Raw genomic sequence first — 22,156 nt, forward strand, 5'->3', positions numbered from 1 at the left:
TTCCTAGAGAGTCCTCTTCCAAGGGGAAGAGAGAGCAGAGCTTCATATTCCTAGAGAGTCCTCCTCCAAGGGGGAAGAGAGAAGAGGCTCATATTCCTAGAGAGTCCTCTTCCAAGGGGAGGAGAGCAGAGGCTCAGATTTCTAGAAGGTCCTCCTCCAAGGGGAGAGAGAGTAGAGGCTCAGATTCCTAGAGAGTCCTGCTACAAAGGGGAGGGTAGAGGGAGAGAGAAGAGGAGAGGATTAATATTCCTAGAGAGGCACGAAATGCTGGGAAAGGTCAGTGTTGTGTAAAGGAGGCTTAGAGAGAGGAACTGCCGGAGAGGAGGTAAGGAAAGGGGGCCACATTGAGGGGGAGTTGTTGTTTGTTGTTGTTTACTGCCTTCCAATTGCTCTCGACTGATGGCGCCCCTGTGGGCGAGGCATCTCCCAGCCCCTGCCCTCCGCTGCTCTCCTAATCCCTGCAGCCCCTTCATAATCCCCAGACTGGGCGACCTCCTTAATGGAGTCCCTCCTCCCTCTGGCCTCCCTCGCTTCCTCCTCCTTCCCCAGCATTATTGTTATTATTGTTATTATTCTGAATGAGGGCCTCTTCCCCTGGAAGGCCAGGCCCTGGGACACAGGGGCTCAGGGGCTCCCATCCTCAGCTGGGGCCAGGAAGGGAAGCGGACAACAAGAAGGCTTATAATTATTAATTATCACCCCCACCCCAAACCAAGCTAATTTTAGCCATTGGGATTTTATAATACTAATTAGTTGTTGTTGTTGTTGTTGTTATGCGGGTGGTGGTTTGGACTGTAGGTTTTTTCCCCTTCAGTTTTGGGGGGATGAAAGAAGGGTTCCCCTCCCTCCAAAAAGTAGGGCTGGTTTGGGGGCTTTCTGGAGGGTCCTAGGTTTTGAGATTAGGATTTCAATTTGGGGAAGGGGAGAAGGGTTATGATTGGGGACCCCAATCCCAAATGGGGTTTCTTTGAAAGGGGGGTGAGTTTGAACCCCCCTCAGCCATCCTTTTGGATGAAGAAGCCTTGTTGGGGTTCTTAATAAAAACTCAATGGCCAAAATTTAATAATAACAATAACAATAATAATAATAATAATAATTAAACTTTAATTTATGTCCCGCTTTTTCTTACCACAATCAAAGCGGCGTACAACCTTTAGAAATGCAATATATACAATTATCCCAACCCCCTGAAAAAAGGATTTTAGCCATTGGTGTTTTTATAACATGTTGCTTGGTGTTTTGGGGGGCGGGTGCAAATAACTGGCTTTTTAAATGGTGGGGCCAGTTTTGGAAAGATGCGGTTGATCCATCATTATTATACATCCCCATGGGGGTTTTTTTGGGGGGGGTGTATGCTCTGGTAGCTGTAAAAGGAACTAATGGTTTAAATTATAATTTATAATTATAAAATTTAATTATAAGTTATCTTCTTACTGCTTTTAATGCCTTCTAGTATTTTAATTGTTTTAATATGTGATTGCTTTACTGTATAGTTTCTACTTCCATTTAACTTTGGTAAGTGTTTTTAATCTGCGTTGCTTTAAAATGTTGTTAGGCATCCTGAGACCCCTTATTGGAAGAAAGGAGGGATATACATGAAGGTGATGATGATTGTCTTTTCCCATGAGTCCTCCCTACTCCTGATGTGTCCCTAGTAGTACCTCAGCTTTGGTTTGGTCCTCTTGGCCTCTTCCAGAGAGGATTCTGGCCTAGGACCCATTGGCTTTTTCCTCTGGCTGCCCATGGGGCCCTCTGCACTCTTCCCTAGCACTACATCTCCAATGAATAGATTATCTTCCTATCTTCTTTACTATCTGTACAGCTCTCACATCCCTACTTGGTAATAGGAATACAATATACAGTCGACATCACAAGGGAATACAATGGCTTCTGCAATTCTCACCTTTGTGTTTAGTTGCATATCTTTGCATTTTATTTTGTTTTCAATATTGTTTAATTAAAATTCACCATATCACTTATAAATATTATTCATTTTCCTTATTTTCTTATTTCATTACAGTTTTAAAAATTCTTCTTCTTTAGGATTTTAGTATTTTTCAACCGTCCATCCACTTCTCATCTGTTCTAGTCCTTATATTGCAGGACTGTGTTAATTAAGCCATTTGTATTTCAAATGTTAGTCGTGTATTTTTGTGTTATATTATATGCTAGTCCATCTTCTGATTACTCATCTGTGTTTGGTTAGCTGACCATTTCCTTTCACAGAAATCCAGTAGTGTGTTCCAGTCTTTATCTCATCCATTCATGGTTTTTTTTATTTAATAACAATGTGATCCTGTCCATTTCCAACATATCTAGGCTTTTCCTGAGCCAGTCATTTAACGTTGGTACTTTTTTCTCTTTCCGTTTTTGGGCATATGACATTCTTGCAGCTGTAATTGCATACAAAATATATTTTAGATGTTTCCTTTCTTCATGGCCTTCGATTATATTCAACAAAAGGTTTTCTGGTGTCAGTTTAATTGAACATTGTATTATTTGTTGCATTGCCTTGTAAATTTCTTTCCCAAATCCTTTTCCTACAGAACATGTCCATCAGATATGGTACAGTGACCCTTCATTTCTGTCACATTTCCAGCATTTAACCTTTTCATGTTGTTGTCTTTCGGCTGTCTTGTTTGGAGTAAGGTACCACCTGTGTACCATCTTGTAGAAATTTTCTTTAACATCCATACAGAATGTAAATTTTAAGTCTTGTCCTCTGGGTCTTTCCTAGCTCTCCATTCAGATGGGTATCCTATGTTAATTGCCCATTTAACCATACAGTCTTTGACTGTGTCCGCTTGCATTTCTATTTTCAAAAAAAGTTTGTATAGCTTAGATATGATGAACCTTTGGGATCGGAACAATATCTCATTGAGATCTGTTCTTCTTTCGTTCTTTCGTTCTTTTTCTTTTTGCAAAACCTTCTAGTTTATAGTCCATTTTAAATCTTTCATGTAATTCATAGAATCATAGAGTTGGAAGAGACCGCAAGGGCCATCCAGTCCAAACCCCTGCCATGCAGAAACTATCAGTCAAAGCTTCCCCATTGACAGATGGCCATCCAGCCTCTGTTTAAAGACCTCCAAGGAGGGAGACTCCACTACATTCCATTGAGAGACTGTCGAACAGCCCTTACTGTCAGGAGGTTCCTCCTAATGTTGGAAGTGGAATCTCTTTTCCTGCAGTTTGCATCCATTGCTCCGTGTCCTCTTCTCTGGAGCAGCAGAAAACAAGCTTGCTTGCTCCTCAGTATGACATCCCTTTACATATTTAAACAGGGCTATGATATCACCTATTAATTTCCCCTTCTCCAGGCTAAACATGCTGGGAGACAGCTGCTCTTCTAAAAGAGAGCTGACATCTGGTGTCCCACAGGGTGCCATTCTGTCTCCCATGCTGTTTAACATTTGCATGAAGCCGCTGGGTGAGATCATCCGGAGACATGGGGCTGGTGTTATCAGTACACTAATGACACCCAAATCTGTTTCCCTGTGTCTCAGACTGCTTCAATGACCAAGGAGGGCATCTTTCCTCTGAATGACTGTCTGAGGTCAGTAATGGACTGGATGATGGAAAATAGACTTAAGCACCCTAATCTGGGTATGGAGATACGTTCACCAGCCCTGGACGGAGTCACACTTTCCCTAAAGGACTGTGTTCACAGTCTGGGCGTGCTCCTGGACTCATCGCTTCAACTGTCTTCACAGATAGATGCGACAGCCAGGAGTGCCCATTATCAGCTTTGGCTGATATGCCAACTGCGACCCTATCTGGAGCTACGGGACCTATAAACAGTTATACACGCGCTGGTAACCTCTCATCTCGATTTCTGCAAAACACACTATATGGGGCTACCCTTGTGCCACGTTCAGAAACTTCAACTGGTTCAAAATATGGCAGCCAGATTGGTTGCAGGTAAATCTAGGTTCGACCATATTACACCTATCTTGAAATGTTTGCATTGGCTGCCTATCAACTTCTGGGCACAGAACAAGGTGTTGGTTATTACCTATAAAGCCCTACATGGCTTAGGTCCAGCTTACTTGACGGAACGCCTCCTCCCATATAATCCTTCCCAAACACTCAGGTCCTCTGGGAAGAACCTACTACTGTCAGGAAAATCCAAAATGGTGGCGACTTCCCAGAGGACCTTTTCAATTGCTGCTCCAAAAATTTGGAATGACCTGCCAGAGGAGACCCACCAGATGACATCTCTTGACGCCTTCAAAAAGGCAATAAAATGGTCCTCTTCCGGTGGGCCTTCCCAGACTGACCTCTGATCAGGATAGAATTATCTTCTTCCTTAATCAGACCCCTCTGTATTGCCTCTTGCGCCTTAATCTGTTTTAATTGATCATGTTCTTATTTATATGGTTTTTATTGTCATAATTTCATATTTGTAGGAGGGAGGATAGGGGGGAAAGGAGAATAATGGAATGTTTTTGTTATTGCTTTTGTATTGTATTTGATTTTGCTGTTACTCACCTCAATCCTCAAAAGGGAGAGGCAGGATACAAATAAATATTTTATTATTATTTATTATAAAATGAGCGGGAACTTCAATGAGATTTTAATGAATAAATATGTCATTATATATTATATATTGTAGTGTGTCTTTAAGTCCTGTCTGACTTATGGTGACTCTAAGGCGACCCTATCATGTGGCTGAGAGTGTGTGACTCACCCACTGGTTTTTTCATGGCTGAGTAAGGAACTGAACCCTGACCTCCAGAGATGTAGTCCAATACTGAAACCACTATGCCATGATGGTTCTATATATTACATACATCATAAAATATAACGTTGAAGGTTAAATGTGGTAATAGCATACTGTTTTTGTTTGCTTTTCATGATATTGATATTGATCTCTCTGGTGAGAGAAGTTAAACTGCCTTTCCTTCAGGGAATATCCCCGTTTGCTATTGAAAGCCTCCATAAATTTCTTCTTCCCTGTGTGCCTTCAAGTCACCTGTCAACTTGTGGTGACTCCATGAATTTCATAGGGTTTTACTAGCCAAGGAATCTTCAGAAATGTTTTTGCCAGTTCCTTCCTCTGAAATAGAGTGTACAGCACCAGGTATTTGTTGGTGATCTCCCATCCAAGTACTACCCAGGGCTGACCCTGCTTAACTTCCAAGATCAGACAAGATCTAGTGCCTCTAGGGTACTTGTACCAGGGTAATAATTCTTAACAAAACAATGTACAATGATGGTGCTTTAAATACCTAATAATATTAGCAATAACACAATAATCTGTTGGTTTTACAGGTTGTTGTGGCAGAGCATCTTAGGGACATACTTTCCCTGAGACGGACGTAGGAGGAATATCTTTGATCCTTTTATGGTTCATTGCTTTTAAAAAAAGAAAATAGATGGATGAAACAGTGTCAACTGGTCCTGGAGGAGGAAGAGGTCCTGATGGCTTCATTGCTGAGAGCAGTGAGGGATTCTGGGAGATGACAGTCCAGAGTTCCTTGGGAGATGACCTTGCCAGCTCAGAGATACAGCGCCAGCACTTCAGGCAATTCTCCTACAAGGAGGGCGAGGGACCCCAAGAGGTTTGCAGCCGACTCCACTATCTCTGCTGTCAGTGGCTGAAGCCAGATCAACGCACAAAAAATGAGATCCTGGACCTGGTGATCTTGGAGCAGTTCCTGACCATCTTGCCCCCAGAGCTGGAGAACTGGGTCAGGGGATGTGGGGCAGGGACTTGTTCCCAGGCGGTGGCCCTGGCAGAGGGTTTCCTCCTGACTCAGGCACAGGCAGAAAAGGAGCAGAAAGAGCAGCAGGTGAGAGCAATTCTTCTTGGGGCCAAGGTAAGCAGATTTTGGCTCTGGGCTGCCTTTTTTGAGCCTCTGAGGACTTCGGAGGACAAAGGCCACCTGAAGATGTTCTGCTGAAATGTGGTGCCCCCAGATCTGAAATATGGGGCACCTCATCCTTCTCCAAATTCCATTTCTTGAATCCTGACTGCTGTTTCAGGTCAAGAGTCTCTTGGTAGAAGTTAAGTCTGAATTCCCTGTGGACGAGAAGGCTCCATTGGATCCCAGGCAGAATCCCCAATGGAGGGTGATCAAGGAGGAGTACGATGGAGGGGCCTCATTACAAGGTAAGGAGTCTCCTTGCTGTTGTTGTGTACCTTCAAGTCATTTCCAACTTAAGGTAACCTTATCACAGGGTTTTCTTGGTAAGATTCATTTAGAGGGAGTTTCCCCTTGTCTTCTTCAGAGGCTGAGAGCATGAGACTTCCCCAAGGTTACCCAGGGAGTGTCAATGGCAGAACAGGGATTCGAACTTTGGTCTCTAGAGTCATAGTCCAGCACTGAAATGCTACAGCACGCCGGCTCTAATTTCCCCAGTGGAAGCTGTGAGACATCTTTGTTTTAGTAATATTTTTATTAGTTACATAGTCATAAAGTGATAAGTCTGTTAAGGAGATCAAAATCAAGAATACTTAACTAAACTTATCATTATGATATTTTGCATTCCATAATCACATGAAATATTTTTAAAGCATTTAAAATGAATACTTTGGACAAACATTCATTGACATAACATAACATAAAAACATTCAACTACATTATACGAATATTACTTCCTCTCTTTTCTGCTAATTCTTATATCCAAAGTTAATGACTTTTAAATTCTCAAAATATCATTAGCATATGTTTTTTATTATTATTTTTAGAAATATTTTGCTTAAATTAAAAAAGCATACATGTTAAACATACATACAAAATAACATATATTCATACATACATCCATACAAAGTAACAAATCAGACATATAGTGTTCAGACATTCCCCAAAGAAGCTTCCAACTTTCAAAGCTTCTGCCTCAGTTTCTGTCTATTACTCTTTTCTAACCTCCTCTGACTCCAACAACTTCTTTCCTCTTCCTTTTCCTACTTAACTCCTCTTATTCTCCTCTCTCTCCCCCTCTTCGGCCGTTTTTTCTTTCTAACACTTACCCTTAACTGTCTCTTCTCTAACCTTCATTCCAACACTCAAACCTTCCATCACTTGCTCTAACCTTCTACCACATACTTTAGCTTTCTAACAGCCATTCTATCTTCTTCCTCCTCCTTTGAACACTACATATAGAAAAAGGAAAAAGAAAGGAGAAGGAAAAAAAAAAGGGGGGGAACCAATTTAGCTTCCATATACCTACAGATTCAATCATATCTTCCTATCTATCTTCCTAACCAATTTGCATATGTTCTTGAAGCTATTAGACATCTTGGTCTGATGCGGAACATCCATATACGGTGCATGATTGTGGAAGTAGAGTTGTGCATGCAGGGTCACTGGGCTTTCAGATGTATCTGTTGGTGTGCATTTTGCTGCAAACAGACTGCCATTCCACACTAGGGAGGGAGGATATTCAAGTCCTATTGTCCCCAATGGCAGTACAAAATTGGAGACAATGGGACTTGATTATCCATGAAATTTCATGTTCACCGGGGCCCCCAGAGCAGATCGCCCTCGAATTCGGAGGGATGACTCTAATATCTTTTCAAAAAGCAACGTGAAGAAGTTAGGCATTTTCATTGGCATAACAAATAAAATTTCACAGTGTTGCATATAATTGGGAGTGGTCTTGGTTGTCTCTAGCAGCCCTTCCTCTTTCAGTTAATTTTCCTATTAGTCTGATGTTCCAGAGCTTTGTGTTCTTACCTGCATCTGGCCTTTGCTCCCGTCAACTCAAGGCCATTTTATCCTCACAACAACCACCCTGTGATGTAGGACAGTGTATGTCTGAGACAGTAGGTAGTTCACATCCCCCAGTGGATTTTGTGTCTCATTGGGAGCTGTAATTTGATTTCCCCTATCCCCCGTTCTGATCTCTTAACCCTTTTATCACTATTTGTTGTTGCTGCAGGCTTTCAAGTAATTTCTGATTTACAGCAACTTTAAGGACCCTGGGAGGCAGCATGACATAGTGGTCTGAGTGTTGGACTACAACTCTGGAGATCAGTGTTCAAATCCCGGCTCTACTGTACACTTTACTGCGTTGTGTTACTGCCTCCCAGAGTCTTCTATGGAAACAATGGGACATTTTACCTGGGTGTGTCCAGTTATACATTTGGTAGAAAATGTTGCCATTCAACCCAAGTGGTGCCCAGCATGGGTAATGCTCATCTCCAAATGTGGAGATTGATTTTATTCCTAAAAGTACATGCCACGTGTTGTTCCCTGTATGTTTCTATGCTCATAAGGCTTTTGCACTCTGGAACTTAAGTCCTTCAATACTGTCTCTGTAACCTCTTTGTCTGCACAAAAGCAACCCTGTGAGGTAGGCCAGAGAGAACGGGGCCCCAAGGTTTCCCAATGACTTTCAGGATTCAGTGAAGTCTAGAAATGGATTTTTCCGCTCCAGAACCCAAACCACTGCACACAACCACCCTCTGCATTTTCTTGGGCTGGAAGAATTCTTGTGTTGTTAGACTTTCAAAAGAATACAGATATACCACAGCGAACAAACTCCATGTGTTCCAGAGCATTTTTCTTTAACAGAAAATTTCCTATGAGAGGCACAAATCGCATGGGAGATCTAGGAACAGGTTCCTGAACCATTTTTTAAAAAAGGAGACTAGACCAAAATGTTGAGATAGCTGCTGAGGCAGGCTTCTCTGCTCTTCCATTTTCTTTCTGTTTAGCTCTTCCTTCATGCTCAGTGAGGGTCTCTGGGGCAGCTGCTCTTTCACTTGTGTGTTGTGGACTGCAGCAGGATCAGTTAGTGCAGAATCCTACTGTTTCTCAGCTCAACCATTAGTGCATTATTTACTCCAGACACATTGCTGCAACCAAGTGCTGAAAACTCATGTTTTTCCCAGCCCTCTTTCACCATCCTTCCAATGCATATGCTGCTGAAATATTTTTCATCTGTACAGAGGACAAAGAGGAAATGGGGGCAGGGAGGGTACAATATGACTTTGTAAAAAAGGAGCTTATTTGTCAGAGGCTTTCTTAACTGAGGTGTGCCGTTAATTCTTAGTGAGTCTTCAAAACTGTAACAGCAGCAGATGTGACTGGCTTTCCCCCATCTTGGTCTCTCCCACAGAGGCTGGAATGATGCCACCAACAAGGACTCAGTTTTCTCTTCCTTTTTACAGAGGACCAGAACCAGACCAGGTGAGGAGAAGGATTTTGGGTACAAGAGGACTGGAGCAGTCTGGGTTCCTCTTTTCCCAGATCACATCCCTCTCAGCGCTAGTGGAGAATTTTGTTTCACTTTGCTTTGGGTTTTAAAAATTGCAAACTTCTACTTTTGATTTTAATCCCTGTGTCTTTTGCCTCCTTATCCTTGCGTTAGAGTTGCTCTATTTCTTTGTATTTGTCTTGAACCTAAAAGGGGATCTGATAGATATTCCCATCCTCCTTCCTTTGTCCAAAAGAAATCCCTCTCCCTCTGTGGCACTCAGAGGGAGGCTACCGAAACTTCTGGAGCTGCCAAGTAACCAGCAGGTCCAGGAGTAACGTTGGCCTCTACAAGAAAGATGGATTGTCTGAAGCAGAGGCGGGGAAATTGTTTTTAAAGTCAGTTTTCAGGTAATATTTTGCTCAAAATTGGAGAGCCTAAGAACTTCATTGGCCATGTCTGAAGACTGTATTCAGTGTCTCTTTGTGGGTAGAAATACTAGGACTTGGGCCATAAATGATTTATGTCTCATGGACTTTTCCCCATATTGCTGTTTAAAGGTTTGGACTATGATTTTATTATTAATTTATTTATTATGAATCTTTTAAAATGTGTTATATACATACATGTCCCCCACACAGACAGTTTATATCCTATCTCTTGTTTGTTTTCAAATTGGCTGGAAACCAGCCAAAACCTCAGCAGTTGATTCCCCGCACCCTCTCTAGCACCTATAACATAGCCTCCAACATTTCACATATGACAACTGTCATATGTGTGGCCAGGCAACAGAAGACTGGTCAAGATGGCAAAAGTTATTGCTGAAGTGTATACACATACACTTAGAGAGTCTGCATCAGATGGCTTTTTGCAGACTCCACTGGAAAGGGCAAGATTTGTCCCCTTCTCTCTTTTCCCCTTTGCTGAGTTGTTGTTGTGTGCCTTCAAGTAAATTTCAACTTATGACAACACTATCATTATGAACCTATCACAGAGGTTTCTTGTTCTGGGGGAGCGTTTTCTTTCATTTCCTCTGTGGAAAGGAAAATGAGGGCTGATTTCTGAAACATAGGTCTCACAGGACCTTTTGGTCTTGTTAGGTCAGATATTTAAAATGCCTTGGAAAACCCCAACCCCAATGTACAGCTATGTTGTTTCTGGAATTTTTTTTATAACCTACCTTTAGCCTCTTGGCCACTGGGCTCTGAATTGGACTCCACCACCACAGTCCTTAGTGATGGATGTCCCCTTCCTCTGCGATAGACTGCAACGAGACATATAGTGAACATCATGGCTATGTGTAATGATAGCATGGCTGTGCATTTCTAGGAAGGGGAGGGTGTAAACCTACCCTGTTGGTGGTAGTTGAAGTGGCAAAGGCCTGGTGCTGAACCATTTTGTGGGAAATCATTCCCCTAGTTCTGTGACAGCCTGCAGTATACACAATTCAATTTGCTTACGTGTACTTATCTACAGCCTATACCTGTGTTGCTGAACCTATGACATGTGTGCTGGAAGTGGCACATGACGCCATTTCGCCAGGCACGGGCAAGAGGGAAAAGGCAGAAGAGGCACTTGCATCCCCATTCCTCCTCCTCCTCCTCCCTGACATTTTCAGGCCTCCAGCTGTCTCTCCAAGACAGCGGGAAGCCAGAAAATGGTGCTGGGGAGAAGGAGCCATAGCCGTGTGCCTCTGGCTCCTCTTCCCAGCCCTCTCCCAGACAGTTGGAGGCTGGGAAAAGGGAGAGGGAGGAGGAGTGACTGGCACATGCCTCCAGCTATATCCGGAGGGAGAGCTGAGGGCAGGAAAAGGTCTGTGGGGAAGAGGGACAGGCTGTGTGCCAAGGCCTCTTCCTCCCGGCTTGCTTTTCTTCATGACGAACGGGCTCTGAGGAGTCAGTTTGGGGTGAGGAAAGGCCAGGGAAGGAGAGGACTGGGCCCATGCCAAAGCCTCTTCCTCCCGGCTTGCCTTTCCTCATCCTGAACAGGCTCTGAGGAGTCCGTTCAGGGTGAGGAAAGGCCCAGGAAGAGAAAGGCCCGTGCCAAAGCCTCTTCCTCCTAGCTTGCCTTTCCTGACCGCAAATGGGCCCCGAGGAGTCCATGCGGGGTGAGGAAAGGCCCACGAAGGAGAGGACTAGGCCCATGCCGAGGCCTTTTCACCCGTCTTGCCTTTCCTCATACCAAATGGGCTCCAAGGAGTCCATTCAGGGTGATGAAAGGCCCAGGAAGGAGAGGACTGGGCCCTTGCCAAGACCTCTTCCTCCCAACTTGCCTTTCCTGACTGCAAACGGGCTCCAAGGAGTCCATGCGGGGTGAGGGAAGTCCCAGAAAGGAGAAGACTGGGCCCATGTCGAGGCCTCTTCCTCCCAGCTTGCCTTTCCTCATCCTGAACGGGCTCCAAAGAGTGCATTCTGGGTGAGAAAAGGCTCAGGAAGAAGAGGACTGAGGACTCGGCCCAGGCCCCCTCTCCCCCCCGCCACAATCCCCAGAGATGCCAGCAAGGGGTGAGGAAAGGCCCAGGAAGAACAGGACTGGGCCCATGCCCATGGCCTGCCTCCCCCGGGCCTTTTCTGACTTAGAGCTAGCCAACTCTGTATATCTCTCAGAGACAGCTGGGGATGGGGAAAGGCTGGGGGAGAAGCCCCACCTGGAGGGTGTTAGCTCCACCTGGATGGGTGAAAGCCCTGCCTCCGGCACACGAACCTAGAAAGGTTCACATCACTAGCCTATACCATGCATTCTTGGACAGGAAGGTGTGCTTGTTCCTCAACCCCAATACACTGTTACAATGAAAGGAATGGGAGTGACATGTTTATATTTTTAGAAAATATTACTTTAGCGATTACAAAAGCTCTAAATACTGTATGGAACGATAGATAAAAATAGCAGGAATGTATATGGCATGATTTAGGATCAAAGGTTGCCACACCACCATCACCAAAAAAAAAAACAAACAACCCAAATTGTATTTGGTGTGTGTAGTGCATTTCAGTTTTTAATCAGCTGTCATTTCTATTAAGAGAAATTGCTCTTCAAAACAATTTATTGTAAGCTAAATATAAATATATCAGCAAGCCAATTTATGCTCGGTTCAAGCAGTTTACTGATGAAATAAACCCTTTCATGAATATCAATTTATTAATCAAAAATGTAATTTATTAAAAGACAGAATTGCATAACAGTAAATTATTTAATTTTTAAAACTGTAGCTGTGTAAACTTACTACTGTCTTACTATCTTTCTGTCTAGGAAGGCTTCTTGGCAATGACCCATAGCCTTTTCATTTCCTTAAAGTAAGCAGTGAGGCAATCTCTTGGAAGGTTGCTCTTGAAGAGTTCCATTAATTTGTTGAACTCATTCCTCATTACTTTAAATTTGGAATTAACCTGGGCAACTGTCTGAACATATCCCTTTTCCTCTAACTGGACGGCCAGCATCATGTAGATATGGTTGTTCGGGGTCAAGATAGACTTCATTAAAGTTCTATTCCAGATTTTTAAGGAGGCATAGCACCTCCTTCCTAATCCAATATGTTCCTCGGCAAGACATTCCCAGTGTCTGTCAAACTTCTCTGACAACAGGAAAGGTCATTTTCCACCTCCCCCCATTAAGTGAAAAAACAGCATTGTGACAAAGTGCTTGAGTGGTTGAAATGTGGGGTTAGACTTACACATTTGCGCGATTATGGAGATTATTGCACAACTGCACTCTTAAAACATTGCTATTCCACTTTAATTGCTGTGTCTGCCTCATGTTGCATTTTGGAGTTTGGAGTTCCTTGAGGCCTAAGAGCTCTCTGGCTGAATATTCTAAATGTCCCTTCCTAAACTTCAAATCCAAAAAGGCAACAGGAGTCAGCCAGAGCAGTTTAAGTGAAATAGCAACATTTTAAGAGTGTAGTGTGATAATCTATATCGATAAAATAAATCCACGTCCTGGTTGTACAGTTCCATTACATCCATATCACAGGCTATCAAACTTTCGGTATTGCATGATTATAATTTAACACGTAGCAATAGAACTGCCCACATGACATCGGTTTGTTTATCTTCTGTTTTGGTTATCTACGTATGTAATTATGGCTTCATCCCATGCAACTCCTGCCTTGCAGGGAGAAACAGAGGAAGAAGTACCCCTACGAAGGAAGCAAGGTAGGGGCTTTGCTTGGGAACATGCAGAGATTTTGGACCTTCTTTCAATTTGGGGGGAAACAAGGTTCCAATCAAGGTTGTCGGAGAGCCACCGCAATCTACATGTGTTCAAGGATGTGGCGTCAGAGATGGCAAAGCGAGGCCATTCACGGACCGCCGAGGAATGTCGTTCAAAGACAAAAAATTTGAGGGGAGAATACAGACGTGTCGTTAACCACAACAAGCATAGTGGCAGAGCACCAGTGACCTGTCCATACTTTAAAGAGCTGGACAACATTCTCCATGGAGATGCAAGTGTTATTCCGAATAGGCTCTCCAGAAGTTTGGAATTTGGAAGAGAGGAGCAGGAAGCAGGATCTAATGGTGCTACCGAGGCCAGTGATGCCGCACTGTCGGAGGTCGATGAAGAGGGATCCCAAAGGAGTAATCTTAATATCAGTCAATCTATAGAAAAAGGTATGTTTTTTTTTAAATTATGTAAGCAGAAAGGGAAAACATAGCATATTAGGGATTTCCAGAAGTACCTATCACATTGTGTAAGAATTATTTGTTACAGCTAACACCTAATGTTATTTTTCAAATGATAACAAATTATAATTTCTAAACACAATACTTTTTCAGATGCCCGTAACCAAAACGAGACTGATGCCAACAACAAAACAGTCATTGACCTTCCTGTTACAGTAATTGAGGCTGGAGCGGATACAGAGATTGGTTAGTTTTTCCTCATTCAATTAGTAAAATGTGTAAACAGGGAAATGTATACATACAATGAATAGCTGTTATGGATGTAAATTGTATTCTGCAAATGCCTGTAATGTTAAGTTCCTCAACCTTCTCTTGACCTGGGAAATCATCAAGTAGATGCTCTGAACATAAAGATTTTTTTTTTCTAGGAAATAAGATGATGCATTCAGAAATGTGCATTTGTGCAAGCAATGGAAATCATAACTTAGGTTTTCTTCAGCAGCACATGAAAAATGCCATTTCCCGTTTTTTCCTGGGACAGTCACGGATTGGAGTGTCTAAAAATGTCCCATCTAGCTGAGCATATTTAAAACCATAAATCCCAGATTCCTGCTGTGCCTCCAGGCCACATTTTGTCAGTCTCCAGTCTTTGCTGACTGCATAGGCATAGAGCAATAAGTAGAGGGTAAAACACTGGGACATGTTACAAAAAATTTAAAGGGGGAAACAAAGCACCACTTCCTTCCCTACATCTTCCTCTCTGGACCTCTTGCAAGGGTCACAGTCTCATTCTGGGTGAGAAAATAGGGAAACAAACCTCATCCATCTCTCTCTCCCCCTTTCTCAAAACGGGGTAGAACCCCCCCCCCCTTTCTTGGCCCTTCACCCCCAGGATTTCAAAGGCTCATGGCTTGCAAAGGGGGGGGGGCAGACCTTTCTCTCTCTCTGCCCTTCATCCCCAGGATTTCCAAGGCTCATGGCTTGCAAAACAGGGTACAGACGTTTCTCTCTCTCTCTTCACCCCCAGGATTTCCACAGTTCATGGCTTGCAAAATGTGGTACAGAACCCCTATCTCTCTCTCTGCACATAACCCCCAGGATTTCCAAGGCTCATGGCTTGCAAAATGGGGCACAAACCTCCCTCTTTCTCTTTGCACATAACCCTCAGGATTTCTAAGGCTCATAGTTTGCAAAACAGGATACAAGCCTGGGCATATTTTCTCTCTCTCTCTCTCTCTCTCTGTCCCTTGCCTCAGCATCTGTTTGTTAGCTCTGGCTGCGAGGGAAGGCTGAGGGATAACAGAAAGAGAGAGAGAGGAGAGCACTCAGGGACAATCGGGGAGCTGTTTAAAGATCTCTGGCTACAGAGGAAGGTGGGCACTTCTTTTAGAAACTTTATAAGCAGTATTAACTTACTGCCCATATATAAGTCTATCCATGAATTTGGGGTCCATTTTGGGGCATAAATTTCTTGACTTATAGTTGAGTAATTATGGTAATTAGAAAGTACGATTGGCACTCCTTATGCACGGATTTTTTATACACCAATTCAAGCATCCACGGCTTGAAAATATTCAAAAAAGGATAAATTTCAAGTATCAAAACTTTATTTTTTCCATTTTATATAAGGGACACCATTTTGCTATGCCATTGTATTTACTTAGCAAATTAGTTACCAAAATCTCACTACTCTCTCTTAGTAGTAAACCAAAGTCAGCTACTCAGGCTATGAAATCCCTCAGGATCCTAATAACACCAAAACTCCCTTCCAAGAGTTGGGTTATCTCCGAGTCCCTCAATTTGAGACTCTTCCCAGAGATAGTCCCTATCTGGACTTAATCAGGTTATAAGCCCCTCACACTGGACTTAAGCCTCAGTTCCCCTCTGGAACTCATAAAACTATGTCCACTCACTGGACTCAGCAGAACCCTATCTGACTCTTCCCTCAGGAACTCATGGAACACAGTCCTCTCTCGGACTCAACTGTTCCCTCAACTGCCAACATTCCAACTGCCAAAACCAACGGACACACATGCAATGTTCAGGAGCCCCAGCCCACATCCTATTGGCTGGGCCTCAGCTGCCTTCTGATTGGTCAGCCGGGTGGTCTATGCACCACACACCTTCCCCCTTTAACAGATTCATTGACAGACAGAACCAACCGATTATGTTGGTCAGTGAGTTCCCAATTATAAATTATACTTACCCGTTTATCAATATTATACATAACAACTTACCATACTTTTCTTATAAGTTTAGCATATTATAACCATAAACCATATCACTTGTTGGGTTTTAACACTTTAATAACACTTAAATAACCTTTTCTCCCAACTTTAGATCTTTTGTATGCTCCATTTAAATGTTTTTTATCAAACATATTCAATCTTCTAACCCCTCTCTCTTACTGGATTGAAGATTGATGGAATATTATCTCTAACCACTTTCCCCTGCTCCCAGTACAGTTTTGAAAATATTTTGTTTTCCATTATACTAATGGCAAACAACAATATATTGGTTTTCCAGCCTATCAACTCAATTATATCATTGCCCTTTTCAGGAGTTTTTTTCTGGATCAGTTCTTGTAACCGACAACGTGTTTCTTTTTGTCACCTGTGGACTTAACACTTCATCTGGTAAAAAGTCTTTGTTTCTTCCTGTTTCACTGGACCAGATTCTTTGAGTTAAAATTGCAATTGTTACATCTTCTTCTGTAGACAGTAAAGCGTCTCTTATCGAAATATCACGTTCTCTAGATAGTTCATCACGATCTCTGATTTTTCTTTCTCTGTTGAATCTCCTTTCCCAGTTGGTTGGTGGCTTTTATGGTCCCACCAACGAATGTCTGTTATCTGGTCATTATCTGGTCACCACCAGTATGCTTGATAGTGAAGTTTATAGGTGTTCACATGTTTTGTATACACACATCTATTCTTTTAAACTTTACTATTTGAAGATTCTTCCTATCTCTTTGAACTAGACCATTCCCTTGGCTTATATCACCCATTTACCAAACTAAACATTTTTCAACACTGTCCCATTGAAAGTATAGAAAGTTCATCTAGCTGGGATCTATGAAGTTTGTCCTCTATTTCTATAAGAGGTGGATTACAAATGAATTTTATCATTATTATTTAAAAAACATGCTGACAGTATGATTTTGTGTCCTTTTGACTTTGTAAGGATGTTTTTCCTTTAACTTGGAGAATTTCTCCTCATCTGATTTTAACAAAGGTTTTACACTTTTAGGTCTCTTTTCTTCCTGGCTAAATTCTTTCTTCTTGGGCCTCAGCTGCCTTCTGATTGCTCAGCCGGGTGCTCTATGCACCACAGTCACTAATCACTAAAATGAGTGCTTCGCTTGTTGGGGGCAATCAGCTTATAGTTGTAAACGACTTAGAGATGCTTAGGTGGTATGAAGTGGTATATAAATGAAGCTGCTATAGCTAGTAAGCTGCTATCCCTGCAATCATATAGTAATGGCACAGCCCTGCTGTGAGAACACAAAAAAGATTTCAAATTAGGTTTTCTTTCTATGTTCTGATGTCATGAAATGGCAGCTATCATTACTGACGCAACAGTTTTGATATGCTCTTTTCTTTTATGATCAATTGCTATGTGAAGTGGCAGATAGTACTACAGCATAGTGTAATAAATATATGCCATATAGTGGTATATCCTACATATGAAAGTATTAAAACTACGTTTCTCAGCATCGTATAGTACTGTGGAGCAAAGTGTGGCTCCCTGTGAAACCATTAGACATTTTTTAAAAAATTGTAACAGTGAGCGAAAATTGTTTTTGAATTGTGCTTTACTAAAAGCACGCTGAACAGAAATGCAATAGTCAGGAACATGACTTGGGTGTAAATATTTGAAAAATTATTTTGCACCTATTCATCAAAATGAGTGTTTGGTTTTATGTTTTGACTCTTGTATGGATTGAATGATAACACTTATTGACAGGCATACAACAGGTAAGCAAAAGGGTCCTAGAATAATAGAATCGTAGAGTTGGAAGCGACCGCAAGGGCCATCCAGTCCAACCCACTGCCATGCAGGAATTCTCAATCATAGTATCCCCGACAGATGGCCATCCAGCCTCTGTTTGAAGACCTCTAAGGAAGGAGACCCCACCACACTCCGAGGGAATTTCTTCCACTGTTGAACAGCCCTTACTGTTAGGAAGTTCCTCCTAATGTTGAGGTGGAATCTCTTTTCCTGTAGCTTGCATCCATTGCTCCGGGTCCTAGTCTCTGGAGCAGCAGAAAATAAGCTTGCTCCCTCCTCAATATGACTTCCTTTCAAATATTTAAAAAGGACTATCATATCACCTCTTAACCTTGTCTTCTCCAGGCTAAACATCCCCAGCTCCCTAAGTCGTTCCTGATAGGGCATGGTTTCCAGACCCTTCACCATTTTAGTCACCCTCCTCTGGACATGCTTCCGTTTCTCCACATCCATTTAAAATTGTGGTGCCCAGAATTGGACACAATATTCCAGGTGGGGCCTGACCAGAGCAGAATATAGTGGCACTATGACTTCCCTTGATCTAGACACTATACTTCTATTGATGCTGCCTAAAATCGCATTGGCCTTTTTAGCTGCCCCATTGCACTGTTGACTCATGTTCACTTGGACTCCTAGATCCCTTTCACATGTAGTTTCATTCAGCCAGGTGTCCCCCATCGTATATCTGTGTATTTCATTTTTCTGCCCTAAGTGCAGTACCTTACATTTCTCTGTGTTGAATTTCATTTTGGCCCAGTTTTCTAGTCTGTTCAAGTCATTTTGAATCTTGATCCTGTCCTCTGGGGTATTTACTACTCCTCCTATTTTGGTATTATCTGCAAATTTGATTTGGTATTATCTGCAATTTTTTCCTCCAAGTCATTGATAAAGATGTTGAATAGCAGTGGGCCCAAGACAGAGCCCTGTGGGACCCCACTGGTCACTTCTCTCCAGGATGAAAAGGAGCCATTGTTGAGCATCCTTTGGCTTCGGCCGGTCAATCAATTACAAATCCATGTAACAGTTCCTTTGTCTAGCCCACATTTTACAAGCTTGTTTGCAAGAATATCATGGGAAACCTTGTCAAAGGCCTTACTGAACTCAAGATATACTCTATCCACAGCATTCCCTTCATCTACCAAGCTGGTAATTTTATCAAAGAAAGAGATCAGATTTGTCTGGCATGACTTGTTTCTCTGAAACCCGTGTTGACTTTTTGTGATGATGGCATTGCCTTCTAGATGTTCAGACTCTCTGTTTAATGATCTGCTCCAGAATCTTTCCTGGTATTGATGTCAGAGTAACTGGACAATAATTTTTGGGATCCTCTTTTTTCCCCTTTTTTAAGATGGAGACAACGTTTGCCCTCCTCCAGTCTGCTGGGACTTCTTCTGTTCTCTAGGAGTTCTCAAAGATTATTGCCAATGGCTCTGATACTTCATTTGCCAGTTCTTTTTATCTCTTTGCTTATTCTGTGCTGAAATTCCCCTATTCTGTCCTCTGCTCCATTATCCTCAGGTTGAGCACCCTTTGCTTTTTCTGAGAAGACGGAAGCAAAAAAGGTGTTGAGTAATTCTGCCTTTTCTCTGTCCCCCTCTGTCCTCCTGCACAAGACCCTGCAACACTGCTCATATATAGTACAACTTCAATCTACACAAGATAATATTTTAAATCTGAAGTGGCAATTGTTGAACAAAGCTAAAATAACTTCACCTGTAAGAGGATTCCAAGGAAGCCCACTTCACAAACTTCTTCTAACAAGTCAATGAAGATAAGAAGCATATTGGAATAAAATTCTTTGGTCCAGAAACTGCAAGCAGGCTGCAGCTTTGGGTAGACACTTTTTCTGCAACTGGCTGATCATTATTGAACATCCGCAAGCAATGGTCCAAATAGTCCATTTTGTGATTTTGGAATGCATTGCAAGAAACAAAAGGAAACCCCATTTGCAGAAGTAGCAAAGGTGGGGAAACTGCAAAACTGCAGTCCATTCCTTTTAAATATTAAAATATGTGACAAATTGAGGTATCATCCACTATCAAATTAATATTTACTAGATGAAGATGTAATAAAGTGTTTCTACTTTGCAAGGACCTCACACAAACTGTTTTCTTCCTTTCCAGGGACAGGTACAGAGCGCAAAGACAATCAACAGATTGCAGGAAGGCCAATATCACCAGGCGAGGGTATGTTTTCTGTGATGTGCTAGTTTTATGAAATGTCAAAATGGCATTTTTTAGGGGGGAAATGAGGGGTTGTCCACATCAACAAATAATTATGCCTCTAGGGAATGAGTCAGATCTGAGGGTTACCAATGTAAACATTTGCACAACCAGGCAGTACATGTAAGATGTTTAGAGAGATGCCTAAGCAGACTGCATATACATAACACTGAAAAGTCATAGAGATTATCATGTTAGTGTTGTAGTTAAATGTAAAATGTTTTTATTTGTAATATCTCAAATATGATTTCTAAAAATGCATCCTGGGATCTGATGTGTCATTGTGTAACTCTAAATAATTATTTGTGTTATTTCCTTTTGAACCAAAGAAGTAACATATTCCTTATTGTTTTTCACCTATCCCACTCAAGGTACTTCTGCAGGAACTAGAAATGTTAAACAAGCTGCTGTTACACAGTCACCAAAGACCCGCCTCCTCCATCCAATGGGCAAAAGTAAGAGGGCAAGAAGAGGAGATCATATCGCTTTAACTATCATGCAAAATGCAAATGAACAGGCCCGCATGGTGAGAAGGGTTCAACAATCTATATCGGACCAGATTGCTAGAGGGATGGCCAATGAAGCCAACGTTGCAAAAGAAATTGTAGCGATATTAAAGGAAGATGCAATATCAAGTCAAAGAGACAGGCGTGAATTGATAGATTGCATGCACGCTTTCGTGGACATAATGAGAAGTCAAAGGGGGAATCAAGATGGCAACTCTCCTACTGTTTCAGCACCTCAAAATCCATCTCCACAGCAAAGGAATTATGCCCCCACTTTTTCCTTCAGAGGGACCATGTTAAGGAGAAAGAGGAGGAAAATGGCAGGAAAAAAACCATCTTCAGGCATTGCCCCACCAGACGAAGAGGCTACTCCACCAGCAGATTTTACACAGGCTGAGGATAGTGAGGAAGACCCAAGTGGTGAGGAGGACCCCATTGTGGTGGAGGATCTTGAGGAGGAGAGTTCACAGGGACTACCTGTAAGAGGAAGTAGACAGAGGAAAAGGAAGGAAACCTATTCTCCCTGACTCTAATGTTATGTCATGTTGTCAAGCGTAATTGTGCACATAATTGTTTAAAATGTTCAAGAAAACTTTTTGTTTAAAAAGGAAAAATATATTTACACTGTTTTTAGAAAAAGAAAGTTTAATATATTAATGCATCTATCTATGGTCCACAAGAAGTGAGCTGACAGCTGCACACACTGTTTTCCCCTTACCCCCATTTTTTACATCTGTTACTGTATTGCCGCAGCTGTTCCTGGGAGATGGGGAGTATTAGCTGAGATGGTGGTTCAGTGTCCAGATGGAGAACTTCTCCCCTTGTTTCACATATGTTGTGCAGTACAACTCATGCAGCAGCAACTGGGACAAAGTTCTCCTCTCACACCATCCATCTGCACAAGAGGCATCCCCATTGGCATTTCAGCCTGCCAAAGGCCCTTTCCACAGCATTTCTTGCCCAGCTCAGGACATTATTAAAAATAACCTTCCTGCTATCCAATTGTCTGCTGTATGGCTTTATTAGCCAACGTCAGAGAGGGTAGACACCATCTGCTATTATCAAAGGAGGTATCTGAACCCCATTAATGGTGATAATAGGGTTTCCAGGGCAAAAGCACCTGCATCCATCGCTTGAAACATACAAAAGTCACGCTCTCTCAACCTCAAAGGATGACAATTGAAATCCCCCTCTGATGAACCTTCCCCCATGATAGTTTCACCTTAGGGTCACCAGGGATCGACGTTTGGAAGGGAGGGAGGGTGCTCTGGAAATGACTTGGAGGCACACAACAACAAGAAGCATAATAAATCACAGGAGGCACAGCAGAATAACAAGAATAAAGAGAGCCAGTGGTTTGAGTGCACGACTCTGGAGATCAGGGCTGAAATCCCAGCTTGGCCATGAAGCCCACTGGGAGACCTTGGGCAAATCACACTCTCTCAGCATCAGAGGAAGGCAATACCGCAAATCAATACTGTACAGTTAAACCAGTTATGTTATTTTGTAGCTTGAGGCACTTGCTAAAAACATTGATTCCCACAAGTCTGAACTCTGCCTACCTTCACTGTTAAAAAAACAAAGCTGGCTTGTGGCACCAAGAAATAAATCCAGCTTTTCAAAGACTGGAGATCTACAAAAAGCACTCAGT

At 42.3% G+C, this 22,156-nt stretch overlaps 1 protein-coding gene across 5 annotated transcripts; it reads left to right on the plus strand.

The window, feature by feature from the left end:
• The first annotated feature begins 159 nt into the window (after positions 1–159).
• LOC121922965 (zinc finger and SCAN domain-containing protein 29-like) lies at positions 160–22,156 on the plus strand. Of its 5 annotated transcripts, none has more exons than XM_042452971.1 (8): positions 160–326; positions 5,273–5,822; positions 5,989–6,115; positions 9,004–9,140; positions 13,259–13,754; positions 13,920–14,012; positions 19,901–19,963; positions 20,371–22,154. In XM_042452971.1, the coding sequence occupies exons 2-8, from the start codon at positions 5,379–5,381 to the stop codon at positions 21,030–21,032; spliced, it is 2,022 nt and encodes a 673-aa protein (XP_042308905.1). In that variant the 5' UTR covers positions 160–326; positions 5,273–5,378; the 3' UTR covers positions 21,033–22,154. The 5 variants fall into 5 exon arrangements, with proteins under 5 accessions (XP_042308905.1, XP_042308908.1, XP_042308907.1 ...); XM_042452974.1 differs by having other exon boundaries at positions 9,070–9,140; positions 20,371–22,153; XM_042452973.1 differs by having other exon boundaries at positions 5,273–5,795; positions 20,371–22,153.

The sequence above is a fragment of the Sceloporus undulatus genome, chromosome 2 (assembly GCF_019175285.1).
Source record: "Sceloporus undulatus isolate JIND9_A2432 ecotype Alabama chromosome 2, SceUnd_v1.1, whole genome shotgun sequence".
In the NCBI taxonomy this organism is placed as follows: Eukaryota; Metazoa; Chordata; class Lepidosauria; order Squamata; family Phrynosomatidae; genus Sceloporus; species Sceloporus undulatus.

Bases quoted from the DNA above. Each gene is read 5' to 3' on its own strand.
- LOC121922965 (XM_042452971.1), top strand. From the start codon at position 5,379: ATGGATGAAACAGTGTCAACTGGTCCTGGAGGAGGAAGAGGTCCTGAT. The intron at 9,141-13,258 runs GTGAGGAGAAGG...CCTGCCTTGCAG, and splicing joins GAGGACCAGAACCAGACCAG to GGAGAAACAGAGGAAGAAGT. The intron at 13,755-13,919 runs GTATGTTTTTTT...ATACTTTTTCAG, and splicing joins CAGTCAATCTATAGAAAAAG to ATGCCCGTAACCAAAACGAG.